Below are 19772 nucleotides of genomic sequence, written 5' to 3' on the forward strand. Positions count from 1 at the left end.
ATCAGCCTCTCCAAAGAAAACACATTTGCTGTTGGTGTTTTGAAGCCCAATCCCTTCACAGATTGTCCTCTAGGGGCTCAAAGGGTATTTTCCAAAGTTCAGCTTGTCATCCACAAAACCTCTTCTCCTGTTAGTGCCCTGGTTATGTGCTACACAATCTTCTCCTTTTTCCACAGGACAATTAAGAAACCCTTTCAGTTTCATGAGGAGCAAGGGCTTCAGGAAGTGTTGTCCCACAGGGTCCTGGAAAATGAAACCTAAATGGAAAGAGCAATAGAGCAGAATTAGGGGGCACAAGTTAACAAAATGAACACAAAACTGCAGCTGATAGCAAACAATAATGGTGTTTGAATTTTTAATGGACTTTTCTTGGATAGGGTCTCACTATGTAACCCTGGCTGGCCTGGAACTTGCCATGTGGACCACGCTAGCATTGAACTCACACAGAGCAGCCAGTCTCTATTTCTCAGGTGCCAGGATTAAAGATGTGTGTCACCAAACCTAGCTTTGTGGACTTCTTTAATCCAAGTCATGACAATACTAAATGTAACAATACTAAATGTAAAGTCTTAAGTCTATGCTATATAAGACTTTATTGTGACAGGTGGAGAAGGCTTGATTGAAGGTGTAAGTCACAATCCCACATCAGTTCAGAATTATGAATAATAAAAGGGTTATTTATTTAAGGGGAAAACTTACAGATCACTGTCCTGGACAACAGACCCTGAGCGAACAGGAACAGAGTAAAGTCTAGCAGCCAGAAGTGGGAGCCCGAAGCAAGAGAGCGAGTGCAGGGCTATGGCTGATTTTTAAAGCAAAAAAGACCATGTCCAAGTGGGCTGGTATCTTAAAGGCTATTGGCTGAAGGAGCGGAAGGACCTCCCACAGCATATAATTGCAGTGTATTGGGGCTGGAGAGATGGCTCAGCAGTTAAGAGCATTGCCTGCTCTTCCAAAGGTTCTGAGTTCAATTCCCAGCAACCACATGGTGGCTCACAACCATCTGTAATGAGATCTGGTGCCCTCTTCTGGCTTGCAGACATACACACAGACAGAATATTGTATACATAATAAATAAATAAATAAATAAATAAATAAATAAATAATTGCAGTGTGTTTTACCATTATAATGCCAAATTCATAAATGAAATTATATATGCATCCATATTTATATATATGAAGACACAAGTGGGTGAAAAGATATCCCATGTTTATGTATTTGAAAATATTAATATTATTTAAAATATCTATACTATAACATAATCCTTATTGAAATTCCAGTGTCATTTTTAATGATATGGACAAAACAATCCTAAATCGCTTAAATACATACACAAACTTCAATAACTGATAAACTCATGAGCATAATGAACAAAGCCAGTGCCTCTGCAGTAAATGACCTCCTCACAATATAGTAAAAAGTACAGAAATAAATCTAAAGGTCTACTACGGTCAACTGCCTTCGCAAAGCTACCAGAGACACAAAGGGAAAGGAAGGCTGTTTAAATTAACGGTGTTGGGCCAGGCAGTGGTGGCGCACCTTTAATCCCAGCAGAGGCAGGTGGATCTCTGTGAGTTAAGGCCAGCCTGGTCTACAAGAGCTAGTTCCAGGACAGGAACCAAAAGCTACGAGAAACCCTGTCTCAAAAAATCCAAATAAATAAATAAATAAATAAAATACGGTGTTGGTAAATTAGATAGCCACATGCTGAGAAATGAAACTGGACCCTTGTCTCATACAACAGACAAAAGCAATTCAAAACTACTAGAAGAAAACATGGTGGAGGAGCACACAACACGAGTCAGGGCAATAGACTTTTAGATTTGATTCTCAAAACACAGGCCACAATAGCAGAAGTAAACACATGTGATTATGCAAAATTAAAATCAGCTTGGAGACGACTAGCCCAGTGGCTGCACTCTGTGCTGTGCTACCCGAGGCTATGGCCCTGTCATTGGAAGAAGTAACTACTAGAGCATGCTATGGGCTGTGTTTAGATGGGTTGGTGAGCATGCCTATAATCCCAGTACTTAGGAGATCAAGGCAGGAGAATCATGAGCTTGAGGCCAGTCTGGTTGTGTATTAAACTAAACTATGATATATCTTTAGTGCTGAAGTTTTGTCTTAGATTTAGAGAGATTGTATAGTAAGCGCAGGCTCTGAGTTCAATCCCCAGCATTACAATATAAAATAGAAAGAAATTGGAGGGGCTAGAGCGATGGCAGGTAGTAAGAAACTCCTCTTGCAGAGGATTAGGGTTTGCTTCCCACCCACATCTTGCAGCTCACAACAGCCTGTAGCTCCAGCTCCTTCCACGGGCATCTGCACTTGTGTGCACATACCCCCACACAGACACACAGGAATTACATAACTAAGAGTATCTGTGAGGAATCCACTGGCCATTTGTTAAAGTATAAACAGTAACCTCCAGCTATAAATGCTGACTCAGGATGTCTGGTTGGTAGCTTTGTTTTATTCATGAGAGCTGGGAAGATTAAAGGACCACCAGGAAAACTATGGGGACGAGGAAAGGTGAGCCCTATTAGCAGATCCCATTCCAATGGAAGGCCTAGGAGTAACAAATACGCAAAGAAATAAAGCTAAGCGGCACTCACTGTGCTTGAAACAAAGATATATATAGATATATGATACTTAATACTTATATGCCTATATGTATAATATATTTATATATGATATTTAATATGTGTGCATATATAATTACATAATTCAAGGCATGCATGTCATGTGTCCTTTTTCTTTGGACTTCCCTTAAGGAAACTTTGAGGCTAAGAGATCAATAGAAGCTCAGCTACACAGGTAAAGAAGGCTTTGTTCCCTACTGGATGGCACAGCCAGGTGAGCATTCAACTATGACTTAAAAGCAAGGGCTTTTCAAACCTTTGATAAGTGACATCATTACCTACATGGTTTTCAGGCTGTTTTCTTAGGTGATGAACCACCAGTAATTAGTATTCAGCATCAAGCCCCCCCCCCTTTCCCTTCACCCCCAATCCAAACTTTATTAGCCCGAATCGCCTCTCCTAGAACTCTGCCCACTGACCATCCCTGCAGCCAGCTGGGCTCCTTAGCAGTCCTCACATTGCCCAGCTGTGCATCTGCCTTGGGCCCTTGTATCAGGTGGTCCCTGAATCTGGAAAGGTCTTTTTTTTTTTTTTTTTTTTTTGCTTATTCTTTTATCTTATTTTTTAAAAAGTTTTAAAATTGATTTTATTAAGCTATACATTTTTCTCCTCTCCCTTCCCTTCCCCCCCTCCCCCACTTCAACTGTCGCCCAAGGCCCTCATGCTCCCAATTTACTCAGGAGAGTTTGTCTTTTCCTACTTCCCATGTAGATTAGATCCATGTATGTCTATCTTAAGGTCCTCGTTGTTGTCTAGGTTCTCTGGGATTGTGAACTATAGGCTGGTTTTCTTTGTTTTTAATCTCTTGAGGCTTCCTCTAAGGACTGACACCTGCCCCGCCCCCCCTCTCCCAATTACACCTGGGCTCTTCACACTGCCTCTGCATCTCAGAAGCCAAATAATGTGCCCACCAGGTACAGTGCTGATCATTAGCCTCCGCCACTAGTGTCTCATCTTCACAGGGAAGGTTTGGGTTTTGTTACTCATCTGTCCTCTCCTTGGGACTACGGCAGTGTTTGGTACACCACACACTTCAGCTAGATTCTGAAGACGGGACAAAAAGACAACGTGGCGGCTGAGAGCACTGATGGATCCAAGTACTAAAAGGCCCCAAACGGAGCAGCGAGGAGTACACAGCCCATCTCTGTTTCAGCCAAGCACAAATCCTGGCATTGCACGGACCCTTGAGGTTTCGTCAGCCAAAACACTGAGGAAATCAGCAAATGCCTCCCATTCACTGTAACAGTGATCACCCAGGGAAGCCATCCGGAGGGGGCGAAGGTGCCTCTCACCTACGGGCAAAGGCTGTGGCCACACCTACTTGAAAACCACAAAGGCAAGTGTAAAGTCTAGAGAAGAATATGAAGCGTCAAGGTGAAAACACAAGTTCTATGGAAACTCCCATGTAGTGAAAGAGCGACCCAGCCTGCAGGTCATGGTATTCTGCTCTTCCATAACAGCTACAAATCAAACAAAAGATGACAAACTCCCTTCTTTGCCCCCGTTCTCCTCTCTCCCCCTCCAGAGAAACCAGGACTGTACCGTCTATTGGGATGACATCTCCAAGCCCGCGCGCTCCACCTCCCGTCACCCAGCTTTGGTCATCCCTCACTATACCTGAATCTGTTGGTGGCTGGGGTGGTTTCCGTGTTAAACTCGGCCACTGGGACTCCCCTGGAGGCCACCTGAGGGGCAAACATGGCAGCTGGGTAGACCACAGAGGATGTTCCCACCTACAAGGCAATTGGACAATGGGTGCCACTAGGTGAGATGAAAGGGGAAGGAAACTTACTCAGGCCGGGGCATGGATGAGGGTGTGTGAGGAAAGCCCAGCCAGATGAGAGAACTGCAGTGCGGGGCCAGGTAAAAGCCATGTCCTGTCTTTGGTGTTTGGCCAATCACTGGAAGTGGGGAAGAGCCATGTGACGCAGAAGGACAGTTACTTACATAAGTAGACAAAGAAGCAAAGAAATGGCCCAAAGGACATGACTAGGGGTCCCTTTGGTTCTGGTCTTTGAAGCTGTGCAAATGATCCACATTTTTTGTTTACGGCTGGGAATAATCATTGCTAATATTCTGACGTGCACACACACCCTTCACAGGCATGGAAAGGCCACAGCACATGCTGCAAACCGAGCTTTTTCACTAGTGACCACGACCACAGAGGTGGTACTCAACATGGGCTGTACACAGTTAACACAGAACGGCAATAGCCCCAGCACAAAGTGCCTCTGCTTTTAAAGACATATTAGAGTAACTGTGGACTCTGCATGCTCTTTCTGGTTAATTCCACCTTTAGGGACTGTGTCCTAAGGAAACTGCTCGAGGAACATGCTAAGATTCCCATCTACATGTGTTCATGCAACATTGCTTCAAATACCAAAATCTGAAACAGCCTAAATTGGACCTGTAATCCTAGCATGTGAGAGGTAGAGGCAGGAGGATGAAGAATTCAAGTCTGGCTTTGGCTATATAGTGATACACGATACTCTCCTGGGCTACGTTAGATGCTATTCAAAAAACAACCTGCAACAACCCAAATGTCCTGTAATAAAGGATTTTCTCACTATATCATGTAGTGATATTTCATTTATATTTTAATAAATACAGCTTGCCTGAAGATCAGAGAGTAAAACAGCCCCACTGATCAGCCTTATACACCAGGCAGTGATGACCCACACCTTTAATCCCAGTAGCCACACTAGTTGCCATAGAAACCGGGAAATGCATGCCTTTAATCCCAGTGATGCATGCCTTTAATCCCAGAACTAGAGAGGATTATAAAACAGGAGGAGACAGCTCTCAGACAGTCTCATTCTGAGATTCCTGGAGGCAGGATCACCACTTCAGACTGAGGTCAAGATAAGAGCCTGTGGCTGATTGTTTTGCTTTTCAGGCCTTCAGGTTGAACCCCGATTTCTCTCTCTGAGTTTTTTTTTAATATTTGTTTTATTTATTATTTATTTACTTATTATGTATACAATGTTCTGTCTGTGTGTATGCCTGCAGGCCAGAAGAGGGCACCAGACCTCATTACAGATGGTTGTGAGCCACCATGTGGTTGCTGGGAATTGAACTCAGGACCTCTGGAAGAGCAGGCAATGCTCTTAACCTCTGAGCCATCTCTCCAGCCCCTCTCTCTGAGTTTTTATTAATGGTGCTTCATTATCATGTGTGTACTAGAAAATCATACAGTAAACTAAAAGATATGGCAGCTTTGGATATATTGGCATGGGATATGCCAGCTGAATTATTATATGAATAAAACAGTCTCAAGACAGAATGTGTATTATGTGTATCTGTGTGTGTGTATATATATATATATATATGGAAGGGTTTGAATCAGAAGTGGTCAACTTTTTGTGGAAAGAGCCATATATTAAAATTGTTAGGTTCTGTAGGCCATCTGCTCTCTGCCAAAAGGACTCAACGACTCAACTCCTGGTCTAGAAGAAAACATCAAAATGCTACCAGTGATTATCTCCAGATGGTATAATGTGGTGGTTTCTAATTTCCTTCTTAGGTTTTGATTCTTTCATAGTTTATCAATGACATTTAATAATGAGCATGTATTATATTTAAAATCTAGGCTAGGGCTGGCAAGATAGCCCAGCTGGTAAAGGAGCTTGCTGAAAAAGCCTGGTGAGCCAAGTGTGTCCCTTAGAACCCATGCAAAGGTGGAAGGAGAGAGCTGACTCTACAGCGGTGACCTCTGACCTCCACGTGTGGCACACTCGCACACAGGCATCATGCATACAAATGTGACAGATAAATAAAAAACTCTGATGCTTCCCCGATGGCGTTATGATAGTCTATTTATTACATCTCTAAATTTATACTGCTCTATAAAAGCATGTTCCTTTTGTTACTTTGTGGGGGAAGTGAGGCTTTTAACGATGCTCAGAACAGCTAGGCCGTGCATAGCTTCATCCTTTAAGATAGGTCTTGGGGCTGGAGAGATGACTAAGAACAGTTGCTGCTCTGCCAGGGGACCCAGAATTAGTTCCCAGCACCCATGCCGGTGGCTTGCAACTACTTGGAATTCGAGGAGATCCAAAGCCCCTGGCCTCTGAGGACACTGAGCTCAGGTGCACATACCCACACTTAAACATAATTCAAAATAAGGAAACCAATCTTTTAAAAAGATTACTTCTTGGTTTTCTCTGCAGGACACTATGAGACTTCCACTCAAATCTGTGGAATAGTCCTTTACACTGTATGAATGTATGTTACAGTGATTGGTATAATAAAGAAGCTGACACGTAGAGGTCAGGTGGAACTTGCAGACAAAAAGAGAGTGTGAAAAAGAAGAAGAGAGGAGTCTCAGAATCTCCAGGAAATGCAGAGAGAAGATGAACTTACCATAGTGAGAAAAGATACTAAGTCATGTAGGAGAGTGTAGAGAAGAAATGTGTGTTAATTAATTAATTAATTTATTTATTTATTTATTTTGTTTTTTCGAGACAGGGTTTCTCTGTGGTTTTGGAGCCTGTCCTGGAACTAGCTCTTGTAGAGCAGGCTGGTCTCGAACTCACAGAGATCCGCCTGCCTCTGCCTCCCGAGTGCTGGGATTAAAGGCGTGTGCCACCACTGCCCGGCTGTGTGTGTTAATTTAAAATGAAAGAGTTAGCTAGTAATAAGCTTGAGCTATCGGCTGAGCATTTATAATTAATAATAAGTCTCGGTGTGGTTATTTGGGAACTGTCTGGTGGGGGAAAAAAAAGTCCACCTACACATCTTTCAGGGGAAGAAGGGAAAGAGTGAAGGAGAAAAGGAGAAAGAGAAGTGGAAGGACAGGAAGAAGGGAGGAAGATGGCAGCCAGAAGACACCTGGAGACTAGGGACGGGCATGACCTACCACTAGACACAGGTCACAGAGGGCGAGCTCTCTGTCCACCTCCTCCAGAACAGCAGGATCCAGGTTTTCTCCAAACCACACCACGTGAGGTCGCAGCAAGCCACCGCATCCGGCCTCCTCACACCTGGAAGAATATCAGCCTTGAATCAGCTCTAACTGCTTGGGCCAGGACCATCCAGGATCCCAGGAAAGCTGGGCTGCTACTCAGGCCAGGAGATGGGAACTTGCCCTGGATGTGGGGCACTCAGGTGACTTTGCCCTACTAGGTCCTTATCTTGTCTTCATCTACTGAGCTGTGTAGACACTGTTTCCGCTAAGCTTGGCCTGCTAGCTCTAAAAGCTTGTTTCTCTCCCCTTGGTGCACTCATTGGCACAAACACACTCCCATTGCCCAGAGCTGGGCATAACGGCAGCCTCAGAGCTGCCGCAACCCGAACCACCTGTTTCCACCAATGAGCTGGCTCCTGCGGTTTCTCACAGTCTTTCCTGAGAGACTGGCCTACGGCCAAGTTCTCGGTCTTCTCCACCTCACTCTGCCTCTTGCTGGAACCCAGCGCTCTGTGCCCAGTAGAGCAGGCACAGATGGTCTCCCCAGCTTCTTTCTGACTTTTGACTTCGAGACACTTTTGTTAAATTGCCACAGCTGACCTTGAACTCACTTGTGGGTCAAGCTAACCGTGAACTTGTGATCCTCCTGCCTCAATCTTCCAGCCTGGTCTACAGAGTGAGTTCCAGGACAGCCAGGGTTAGACAGATGAATCTTGCTGGGGTGTGGCATTCCTCTTTGTCCACTACCTATTACCTCTAGGTAATATAGTCTAGGTTTATGTTCTAAAATCTTCTGCCTACTATATCAGCTTTATCTTATTAAGGAACCGTCTAGAATCTCTAATCTTTTCTATTGAAACTTCAGAATTTATTAATGAAAAGCCTTATTTAAAAAAGATGAAGAAAAGAAAAAGAAAGAAATGAAAAGGGTCCATGGTTAAAATAAACCAAAGAAGTATCAATATAGCATAATCACTTTTAGGAAGAACTGATTCAGGGCTGGAGGAATGGCTCAGTAGTGAAGAGCATACTGCTTTTTCAGAGGACCCTCACTAGTCTAGGGGGTCATAATCATCTGGGAATTCCTTGATTCACAAGGGAATCCAAATGCCTCTGACCGCCAAGGGTACTGCATTCAGAAATACATACCAACATGCAGGCACACACACATAGACAAAGTTTTAAAAATTAAACCTTTTTTTGGTTTTTAGAGATAATAGAGACAGGGTCTCAATATGTAACTTTAACTGTCCTGGAACTCACTCTGTAAACCAGGTTGTCCTAGAATTCACAGAGGCCCGCCTGCCTTTGCCTCTCCAGTGCTGGGATTAAGGGTGTAGGCTCACACTTTGCTGTTTTGTGTATGTGCACATGTGCACACGTGACTGATGCTCTTGCCAATGCATGTGTGTATGTGGAGGTTGCTGTTTTGGCTAGACTGGCTATCCAGCAAGTCCGGAGAATCTGTCTATCAGCATGGGTTTCCAGACACTCATGGCCAAGCCCAGCTTTTTTGTGGTTCTTGAGATTCCACATTTAGGTTCTTATGTTTGCCTAGCAAGCACTTTACCCACTGAACAGCTTCCAGCCCCCCAAGAAACACCCTTTGGAAGCACTGTTTCAATGCCTGGTTTTGAAAATCAGACATTCAAAGCTGGGCAGTGGTGGCACATGCCTTTAATCCCAGCACTCGGGAGGCAGTCAGGAGGATCTCTGTGAGCTGGAGGCCAGCCTGGTCTGCAAGAGCTAGCTCTAGGACAGCTAGGACTGTTACATAGAGAAACCCTGTCTCAAAAAACAAAACAAAAAACCCCCAGACATTTAAAAAATCTAACATACTTTACAGCATACAAAATTATATTTTAATTGTTTTAGATTTACTTATTCTGTGTGACGGGTGTTTTGACTTATTTAAGTATGTGCTCCATAAGCATGCAGTGCCCTAAGGAAGCCAAAGAGGGCATCAGATTCCCTGGAACTGGGGTTACAGGCAATCGTGAGCTGCCATGTAGGTGCTGGGAACTGAACCCAGGTCCTCTGGAGTCAGTGCTCTTAACTGCTGAGCCATCTCTCCAGTCCCATTTTTTTCCCTGTAATTTCACCCTTGCAAGACCTTTGCCACCTCCTCAGTCTTGGACTGGGAGTCATACCAAGGAAGAGAAGGTGGACCATTTACTAATTATACTATAAATATTCTATAGTTATAATTATAATGTGCTTCCTGTGTTCAGATCACCATCCGTCACATAACTGCTCCAGAAACTTCCCAGACCTCATCTGTCAGGACTCTAAACACAGAGAGATCAAAGTCGGCCAATGTATTTATAACTACAGGGGGGTGGGCCCTGATGCAGGAAGATCCCTCAGGCCTAGGGGTTTGAGGCCAGCCTGGGCAATGCAGTGACACAGGCTCTTTAAAAAGAACCTGGAAGGTGTTTCCTCTTTGGTCCTTTCGCCCCTGGACTCAGAGGTCAGGGCTGTTTGTTGCATTTGGACATTTCAGAGGCATCTCACATACACACAAAGAGTTGAGATTTTGATTTCTAGTTTTTCTTTTCCACAACCTTGAACACCAGCTCTACACCCATTTTTCTTACTCACCGGGGAAGTTTGTCAACTGGGATTCTGGCGTCCTGGGTCTCTGGTTCTGGAGCCCTAAAGTAAATAGCAAGAAAGAGAAGGAAGAACGTGACAAAGTCATTTGTGTTGTGCCTGGCAGTATATGGTACCAAACTTGCTCGTGCATGCTAACTTAGAAGGCTTATAGAAGCAGGGTCCTTAAACACTGACCATTGGTTTTGCTTCAAGAGGGAATTTGTGTAGGGGAGAGTCTCAATGGGGCGTTTGATGCTTCTCCAATGAAATTATGTTAGCTTTTTACTTCGATAAGTTTATACTGTTCTGAAATGGTCCAGAAGAATTTTTTTTCTCAGTAGTTTCCTTAATTTTTCCTACTTATAACACTAATACACATTCATCATAAAAATGTTGGGAAATTCCCAATGATATGAATGAGAAATAAAAATTACCAAAAATCTCTCTGTTCCTCACAGTAACAGTTAGTCCTTTCTGGTATTTTCTTGTGATGTTTTAGCTAATATACGAATACATGAAAATGGAATGGGAATTTGTATAAATAAAATTTGGGGATCAGATCACACAGCAAATACGCTGGCATCTGATAGTTTTTCCTTAGCATGGTAAATTATGAATCAAATATTTCTTTCATCAGATACCTGTACAGTGTCTAGTCTTATGCATTAGAAATACCCACGAGAATCTTCAGTGAATATTTAATTTCCTCACATGCACGTCCCGTTCAAGGGGAAATGGCATGTATTCTGCAGCACGATGTAATTACCCTTTTCCTGCTAACGCTGGGCAAATCGGACTCTTGTAGTTCTCAGCGACATTGCCGCATGAGGTGCACCGAGTTTTAAACAAGGTCCCTGAAAGAAAAGACGCGTGTCAGCTTGATGGATTTGACAGTCACGTAGCATATACACTTCCGGGCATGTCTGTGAAGATGTTTCCAGAGTTACTGATCTGAGAGAGGAAGGCCAGGCTGGAGCGATGGCTCAATGGTTCAGAGCACTTGACGGGCTTACAGAGGAGGCAAGGTGGATTTCCAGCACCCTCTTCTGGGCTCCAGAGGCACCAGACACAGATATGGGGCACACATACACACACATAAAGCAAACGGCTCCTTCAGGTCTTAGCTCCATTATGACCAAATTAATTAAGAAGAAACAGCAGTAGAGCCAAGAAGGGGCCACAGCCATATGCAGCCAATTCGCTGCACAGACTTCGCCCGTTGAGGGCCCAAGGATAAAACAGTTGTCACCCAGCCGGGCAGTGGTGGTGCACCCGTTAATCCCAGCACGTGGGAGGCAGAGACAAGCAGATTTCTGTGAGTTCAAGGCCAACCTGGTCTACAAAGGTAGTTCCAGGACAGCCAAGACTGTTACACAGAGAAACCCTGTCTCGAGAAACCAAAATAGAAAAAGGAAGAAGAAGAAGAAGAAGAAGAAGAGGAGGAGGAGGAGGAGGAGAAAAAAGAAAAAAGGTTGTCATCCATTCAGAACACAGTAGGGTTGCTGCTGTCCGAAGCAGGCAACTCCAATTCTTACAAGCTATCCAAGCTGTGTGACTGTGAGCTGTGGCGTTTCAACCTCAGGTGGTCAGGAATTGAGCTCATGAAGTCTCAAAGGCCCAACTACTCCTACCACTATTTAGACCTGTTGGTGCTGACCCATGACCTCCACCAAAGTCCATGTAAAGAGCTGACTTTAGAAAGACAAAAGAAAAAACATCTGGGAAAAATAAAATCATGCAAAATAAATAAAATATTTAAAAAAGAAAAAAACTTTTGAAAGAGGGAGGATGATCCACCTTAAATACAAGTGGGAGCATCCCAGAGGCAGGGGTCATGAACTAAATAAAAAGGGGGGCACACGCACGGGTCTCTGAGTTTGGGGCCAGCCTGATCTTAGTGAGTTCTAGTACAGCCAGGGCTACACAGTGTGTGTGTGTGTGTGTGTGTGTATGTGTGTGTATATGTGTGTGTATGTGTGTGTGTATGTGTGTGTATGTGTGTGTGTGTGTGTGTGTGTGTAGCTCACAGAGAAGCACTAGTTCAACCCTCTGCTTCCTGAGTGCAGCTGCAATGTGACCAGACCCTTTCACAGTGACCAAAATAATCCACGCTTACTGTGTCACCTAAAACCACGGTCCCAAGCAAACCACCTTTCTCTGAAGTTGTTTTTGCCTAGTATTTAGTCACAGTGAGAAAAAAGTAACGATTTTAGGGATTTTTTTTTTGGACAGGGTCTTCACTGCCCTGATACGGCACAGACATGGGGTCTTCACGGCACCTGTACAGCACAGATATGGGGTCTTCACGGCACCTGTACAGAACAGACAACATGGGTGGGCTGATTCTCAACTTGTTCACATGGAAACTCATTCCTTGGGTTTGTAGCTTTGTAGACAACAATTCTAACGACTTTGGACAGAACACCACCCAGGAAGGAAGCCAAAGGGACCCAAGACAAACTCTGTGTTACAAACAGGGTGGGCTTGTTACAGAACAGGGCCTGGGCCAACACCTCTCTCAGGCTCTAGGGTGGAGCAGGATGGCTTGGTGGCAAATTCCCTAGTGAGAACAAAGGATAAATAAATAAACACCCCCAGGAGGTTGAAGTCACACTGGCCACATCAATCTGGCCGAAGCCACAGTGGTCCTGGCACCCAGACCTTTCTTTCTCCTTCCCTCTCTGGGTAGCAGTTCACAGCATAGCCTACTCCCACAGGTGGCCCAGGAGCAGGGCTTGTGGCTGTGTACACAGTGATTCTCCAGTGTACAGGACACCAGTAACACCCAATACTGTGCAGTGGGGGCTTTGGGAGAAATGCAGGTTTTGTTTTGGTGTTCGAGTAGAACCTGTTTAACTGAAACCCAAGGGTGTTGACATACCCTTAGTATGTCCATAGTAGCAGATTACAGGACATAACAAGGGAGGGGGGCCAGGGGGTAAGACGTCCCTTGCTGCCAGCAGGTGCTGTTCAGGTGCTATCAGGCACCAGCGTGTTCCCCAGGGAAGTGCCACAAGGTCCTGCGGGAGGGACAGGTGTGAGGAGGTGGTGCGTAGGGTGAAGAGGCTGTTTTAAAATCTGGTCTCCAGCAGGGGCGGTGGTGGCGCACGCCTTTAATCCCAGCACTCAGGAGGCAGAGGCAGGCGGATCTCTGTGAGTTAGAGGCCAGCCTGCTCTACAGAGTGAGTTCCAGGACAGCCATGGCTACACACAGAGAAACCCTGTCTTGTTAAAAAAAAAAAAAAAAAAAAAAACAACGAAAATAAATCTGGCCTGCCTCACCGTGGATTTCCAGCAGGTTCTTGGTGCCAGCCTTGCGGTGCAGCTCATCGATGTTCTGAGTAATGACTACAACCCGACGGCCCTGGTCACGTAGCCGGGCTTCACACTGGGCAATGGCCAGGTGCCCGGGATTGGGTTCCTTGCTCTTCATGACCTCCCTCCGGTAGTGGTAGAACTCCCACACCTGTGATGGGTTGCGGGCAAAGGCCTGCGGAGTCGCCAGGTCCTGAGGGGAGAGGCAGAAGTCAGGGAGGGAGCTGTGGAGGTGGTGAGGGGCCGCTGTAGGTCTGGCTAGACTGTGTGGCACCGGCCTAGATCCCAGTCCTGGGACTAACCCAGGACTTTGACGGCCACTTCCCTACTGATGAGACTTTGGTCGGTCTTGCACTCCCTTTTGGAGGTGAAGTGTGTGTGTTTCATGCTTCATGCACATCAGTATGTAGATGTGCACACGTGTGCATGAGTAGACAGAAATCAGAGGAGGATGTCTTCCTGGTGCTTCTGCCTTATTCCCTTGAGACACGATCTCTCAGAGAACTAGAAGCTTGTCATTTAGGCTAGGTTGGCAGGACAGGAAGCTTCTAGGATCTTCCTGTCTCCACTTTCCAGTGTTGGGGTTTCGAGCCTACAGGTATGCTCAGCTCTTCACGTGTGTGCTGGGAGTCAAGCTCAGGTTCCCATGCTTGATGCTTGCACAGCAAGAGCTCTCACGCATTAAACCCATCCCCCTGGCCCCAAATTTGCTATCATCGTCATCATAGAGACTGTGTTGACACCAAAACCAAGAGGACAAAATGGTGGCTGCCAAATTCAAACACTGCCCTTGGGCTTCAGGTATATATGTGGATGCTGAATAGTTTCATTCAGAAAAACCTGTGGTAGTCTGGAAGCGTGACTCACCTGGGCTTGCCATTTTCTCCAATAACCTCCTGCTCCTCTGAAAGTTGGAACCCCGCTCTCCGCACTAACGCCAGCCCCTGAGATGATGGCTATGTGCTTGGCATTTGCAAAACACTTCCGAAAATCTGCCATATCTAAACAGAAGATAACCCCGCGTCAATCCAGAGTACCAGCGGGACACTTAGATTCCACACCAATTGTCTATGGCATGAAACTTGAATAAAATTACATGGTAAGATACTCCAATAGGGGCCGAAGAGATGGCTCAGCAATCAAGAGCACTTGCGGCTCTTACAGAGGGCTGGCGTTCAGTTCCCAGCACCTACCTGGTACTTCACAACCATCTCTAACTCCAGTTCCAGATATTTCTGGTGCCCTCTTCTGACCTCTGTGAGCACCAGGCACATGCATGCACACATACAGGCAAACACTCATACACATTAAATAAATAAATCTTCAAAGACTGAAAGATTTAAGATATCCCAGTAAAAAAGTATTCCTCAGGGCTGGTGAGATGTCTCAAATAAAAAAGGTTTAAAAAACATCCCCTGTACCATGGAGACATCATCGTGTACACTTGATGGGTAAGTGTATGGTATCTCAAGGAAATGAGGGCTCTGGGCACACACCTAGCAAGGCATCTCAGCTCCATGTTCCAGCCCACTGTGTGATCTGAAGGGCTTACACTCTATACTCGGTTCCGTGGGTTGCTTGGCATGCATGATGCTCTTACCTTAGAGCATGGTCATGCAAATGTAACAGTAAATGGAGCCAGAGTTCTCATGGAAAGTCAAGACAAAGGAAGCCTCTGTGCTTGGGAGCAACCTGACCTGAGGCCCACCAGACAACCTGGCCTGAGGCCCACCAGACAGACAACCTGACCTGATGCCCACCAGTCAGACAACCTGACCTGAGGCCCACCAGACAGACAACCTGACCTGAGGCCCACCAGACAGACAACCTGACCTGAGGCCCACCAGACAGACAACCTGACCTGAGGCCCACCAGACACCAAGCATCTAAAATTCTCCTCATGCTCACTTGCCCTGTGAAAATCATGCTACAGCTTCCTCAGCACCGTGACCAACGTAGGCATTTCTAAGGATGACTTACTTGAACTTGGACGAGCCATGGTGAGGCAGATCTTGCTTCGCGGGGAGGCTGGAGGCTTCAGTCCACAACACAGCTGGGAAATGAATCGGCCAGGAAGGATCTGGAGCGGTCGCATCAGGGTTTCTTTGAAGTACTGCTTCTCCAGCAGGCTTTAGAAAAGTTACAAAACAACTTAGAAACAGTCATAAAACATTTAAACACGCAGCGTTCTTTGTCTCCTTAGAGGAGTTATTGCTGTATATAAGTATAAACATTTTGCTACTAGATTCAAGATAACTAGTCCTAAGTGGAAAAATCTCATAAATATACTCAGCCAGCAGAACACTGATGGTCCAGCCTACTTCAAATGTGCTCACAACACCGCTTAATGAGAAATCTGTTAGAATAAAGACCAAACATATTATGGTTTCTAATTTTATTTTATTTTTTGGATTTTCTTTTTGAGACAGAGTCTAGTTACATATTACAGGGTAGGAACTTAAGAGGAACTTATTTTGACAGTGTGTGCATTGTACCACAGTAAACCCTAACTAGAAATCAGAGGCAAATATACTGACATTTCCAGGGTAACCTGTCTCTGTAGAGTAGAGACACCTCACAGGAAGCCTGGGATGCTCAAACTGGAAAGGTGGGAAAAGGGGGCCAGAATGGATATCTGAGTCTGGCGAAGGAGGAAGAAGATTGACACAGGGGCTCATGCTATACCCCAAACTGGCTTAGGACTCACAGTGCAGTCCAGGCTGGCCTGGAATCCATGACAATTCTGTTTCAACTTTATAATAGCCAGGATTACAGATGTAAGCCACCAAGCTCAGGTTTCATTGTTACTTGCCTCATATCACACATAAAAAAAATCAATTAGAAATGGATTAAAGACTTAAGCCCATCACCTGAACCTGACACGCCAAGAGAAAAAGAGATGGAAGTCCTGACATGGCATGGGCAATGGTTTCTTAGCTACAGCCTAAACACGGGCGGTAGAAGCAGAAACAGACAAACAGGCTGATAAAAGAATCAGTCATTCACACAGTGGGAGAAAATACTTCAAACCATACATTTGATAATGCTAATGTCTAAACTATATGGAGGGCGGCTGGAGAGATGGCTCAGCAGTTAAGAGCACTGACTGCTCTCCCAGGGGACCAGAGTTTGACTCCTAGCATCCATATGGTGGCTTACAACTGTCTATAATTCCAGTTCTAGAGAATTCAACATCCTCTTCTCGCCTCCTCGGATACCATACACGTGGTATATAGAAATACATGCAGGCAAAACACCCATACACATAAAGTTAAAAAAATAAATCTCAAAAAATTGTAAGTAATTTAAATAAAATACACAGAGGGCTGGTGGTATGGCTCAGGGGGTAAAGGCATTTGCCACCAAGCCTGAAGACCTGAGTTCAATCCCTGGTGATAAAAGGAGAGAACCAACTCCTGCAATTGTCCTCTGATCTCCACATGAGTGCCATGTCATGTTCCTGTACATCACACACACACACACACACACACACACACACGTATTTACATATATAAAATATATTTATATATTTTTAAACTCAGTTGCGAGAAAGCAGCCTAGCTTTAGAAATGAGCAGAGTTCCCGGATGGGTATTTCTCAAAAGAAGATACAGAGGCAAGGAAAATGAAATCACAATGAACTATCACCCCAGCTCTGCTGGCGTGGCTTTTATCACAAGGACCAAAGCTATTGTTAACAAGGATGTGGAGGAAATGTCAGCACAGCCTTTCTGGAAAACAGCATGGAGATTCCTCAAAAATTCAAACCAGAATCACCACACATTCTAGCAAGCTTGTTATAAAGGGATTGGAGGTCAGTATGTGGGAGAAGCATCTGCACTTGAATGCTAAATTTCGTGTTATCCACATGGAAACAATCCAGGTGTTAATCAACAGAGGAATAAATAAAATGTAGCCCATGCATATGTAAGGCAATAGTAAAAGAAAGGATTCTATTGTTTGGGACAAAGTGGATGGTCCTACTAAAATAAGTGAAATAGCTAAGCACAGCCGGGCAGGCATCCTGACCTGACGTGTGGAGGATATAAAATCAAACTCACAGAAGCAAAGAACAGGGCGATGGTACCAGGGGCTGGGTGTGGGGGACAATATGGGCCACGGAGATGTTTGCCAAGGGGCACAGACTCTGGGCAAGAGACAATAGGTTTTGCTGGTCTAGTGCCCAGCACAGGAACCATAGTAGATAATGGTGGAATGCACGTTTCAAAATTTTGAAACAAGTAAACTGGAAATGTTCTTACCACTAAAAAATAGTAAGATGGTAGACATGTTGATTAGCTTGACTTACTTTTATTATATATAATACGTATATCAAAACACCCCATTGCACCCCAGAAATACACACAATTATCTCTTATCAACTGAAACGCAGGAGTTTTAAGTCATGGCATAGAATATATGGCAACTGTATTGGCAGAAACGTTCACAGGCTGTCAGCAAAGACTCTTTGGACACCAAAAGCTCCACAATCGAGATCAATACACCAGTCCCAGACTTTGACGCGGACTGGCTCCACTCGCACCCGCTCCTGTCAAGCCTACCTGGCATTAAAACCTAAGAAGGAGTACAGCCTAGGACCCAGCCTCTCCAAACATGTGCGTGCGGGACTTCCAGCCCCCACCCTCTTGAAGGTTTCCCTCCAACCTCGCTGCAGCTGATCGCTCCAGATCTCCCATCTTCTCAGAGCTGAAAACTGCGCCTCCACTTCCCATCCCCCGCCCTAACCTCCACACCACTCGCAAAACTTCGGGGCACCATCCTCCGGCTGCTGGCTTGGCCTTAACCATTTCTCTGTTGCCATGATCATCAAATCCTACGGGCTCTACCTTCAGACTGTGTCGCCATCCTCTGCTTTCTGCACTCCCTTCGCCACCACAACAGCCTGCCCCTGTCACCTTAGCCAAAGTGCCCTTCCTCCAGGTCACCGCCTTCCGGGGCCCAGTTGCTCCCAAGAGTTTCCGCCACCCACCCTGTCCCTGGCGTCCCTACCGACGCCCGGTCGCGCATGCGCGGGGCGCGCAGAGCCAGGACAAAGCTAGGACCCCCCCCCCCCCCCCCCCCCCCCCCGTCAGGCCTAAGACGCACCTGCAGAAGGTGGTGGGGACAGAGCAGGCAGGAGAGGCCGCGGGGCGGAGCGCTGGGCATCCTAGTGTCCTGCCCCAGCTGCAGCGGCCCCTGCCGGAGACCCGGGGCCCGGGCCAGCCTTTGGCTCAGCTTTTCTTTGCGGGTTTCCATGGGACCAGGAGTCAGGGGAAGACTAGGAAACTTGCTTGCTTCTTTGTGACCTTCCAAGGTTCGTTCCACTTCCCAGATGGGTCGTGAACCACCGCCTGCTCTGTTGCCTCCTTTAGCACACTGGGGGACGACAGTTTCAGTACAGAATCATTTCCCTTGAATTTCTGTGGCAAATCCTGGCGAGTCGGTTTCAGGCTAGCCCAACCTCTCTAACCTAAGAGGCTGTGTTTCACTGCTGTTGGTACCACGATCCACCGGCTTTATGCACTTCTCTGCCTTTCTAAGATACTGGTGATGGACCAGACAGGGAAATAGTATGAGAACTTGGGAGCAAATTGATTCACGTTTATCTTTCTCTTTCCCTTTCTCAGCTTAAACCTCAAATGCCCCGTTGGCAGGATATTCTGCCCACTTTGAAGCCCCCCTTCAGACCTTAAGATCTATCAGTACCCCAGAGACTTGCAGAAAAAGAAAACGAAGCAGGCTTTCATATCTGGCTGTTAACATCAAGCTGCTGTTGTTTTTCTAGTCGAATGCACAGTGTTTGCCTGGCGCCGGGTACTCATGATCAAATCAAGCGTGTGGATGGATTTAAATCTTCCCTGTCATCTGATGAAATGGATACTGTTGTCTTCACTGCACATCTGAGCAAACTGAGGCCCAGGAAAGTCAAGCAGCTAACTGTCCAAGGCACAAAGCTTTTGATTCTTGTGGGTTTGAGATTTGGACCTAAGTGTGGCAATAGGGCACAGGTGACAGGCGTCAAGGTTACCATGAAAAAAGCCAGTTGGCAGACAGACTGTAAAGCCCTCCCCACCAGGGTTTCATGCAAAATAGAAGAGAGGGCCAGGACTATGCAAACGATCCATAAAAGCTCACTACCCTAGTGGCTGGAGGCTGTTAAGAGTCTCCACCCTTTTCCACCTCTCTAGACTATTCAGTACTTGGAGAAGTTCCCCTTCTTAGTAAACTGTCTCTGCTTCTAACACTGTCAATGTGGCCCTGTACCCTTTGTCCTGAGACATGAGACCCTGGAATCCCAACTGGTGACCTCTGAA

The 19772-nt window shown here is 45.7% G+C and overlaps 1 protein-coding gene across 4 annotated transcripts; it reads right to left on the reverse strand.

Moving 5' to 3' along the window:
- Positions 1–6: 6 nt before the first annotated feature.
- On the reverse strand, positions 7–18687 carry LOC126501708 (NAD-dependent protein deacylase sirtuin-5, mitochondrial). Of its 4 annotated transcripts, none has more exons than XM_050142533.1 (9): positions 18565–18687; positions 15440–15588; positions 14327–14460; positions 13427–13652; positions 10911–10998; positions 10151–10204; positions 7502–7625; positions 4261–4376; positions 43–257 (listed from the first exon to the last, which is right to left on the reverse strand). In XM_050142533.1, exons 2-9 carry the CDS (start codon positions 15552–15554, stop codon positions 182–184), a joined length of 933 nt encoding a protein of 310 aa, XP_049998490.1. In that variant the 5' UTR covers positions 15555–15588; positions 18565–18687; the 3' UTR covers positions 43–181. The 4 variants fall into 4 exon arrangements, with proteins under 4 accessions (XP_049998492.1, XP_049998490.1, XP_049998491.1 ...); XM_050142534.1 differs by lacking the exon at positions 18565–18687 and adding an exon at positions 18375–18503; XM_050142532.1 differs by lacking the exon at positions 18565–18687 and adding an exon at positions 18306–18459.
- Positions 18688–19772: the final 1085 nt, after the last annotated feature.

The sequence above is a fragment of the Alexandromys fortis genome, unplaced genomic scaffold (assembly GCF_014885135.2).
Source record: "Alexandromys fortis isolate MF-2015 unplaced genomic scaffold, M_Fortis_MF-2015_v1.1 scaffold_5, whole genome shotgun sequence".
Taxonomy (NCBI): Eukaryota; Metazoa; Chordata; class Mammalia; order Rodentia; family Cricetidae; genus Alexandromys; species Alexandromys fortis.

Coding starts and splice junctions, on each gene's coding strand:
- LOC126501708 (XM_050142533.1), bottom strand. CDS start 15,554: ATGCGACCGCTCCAGATCCTTCCTGGCCGATTCATTTCCCAGCTGTGT. Junction 10,205..10,910: donor CCAGCGTTAGCAGGAAAAGG/GTAATTACATCG, acceptor TATTTACTTTAG/GGCTCCAGAACCAGAGACCC. Junction 7,626..10,150: donor CCAGTTGACAAACTTCCCCG/GTGAGTAAGAAA, acceptor ATATTCTTCCAG/GTGTGAGGAGGCCGGATGCG.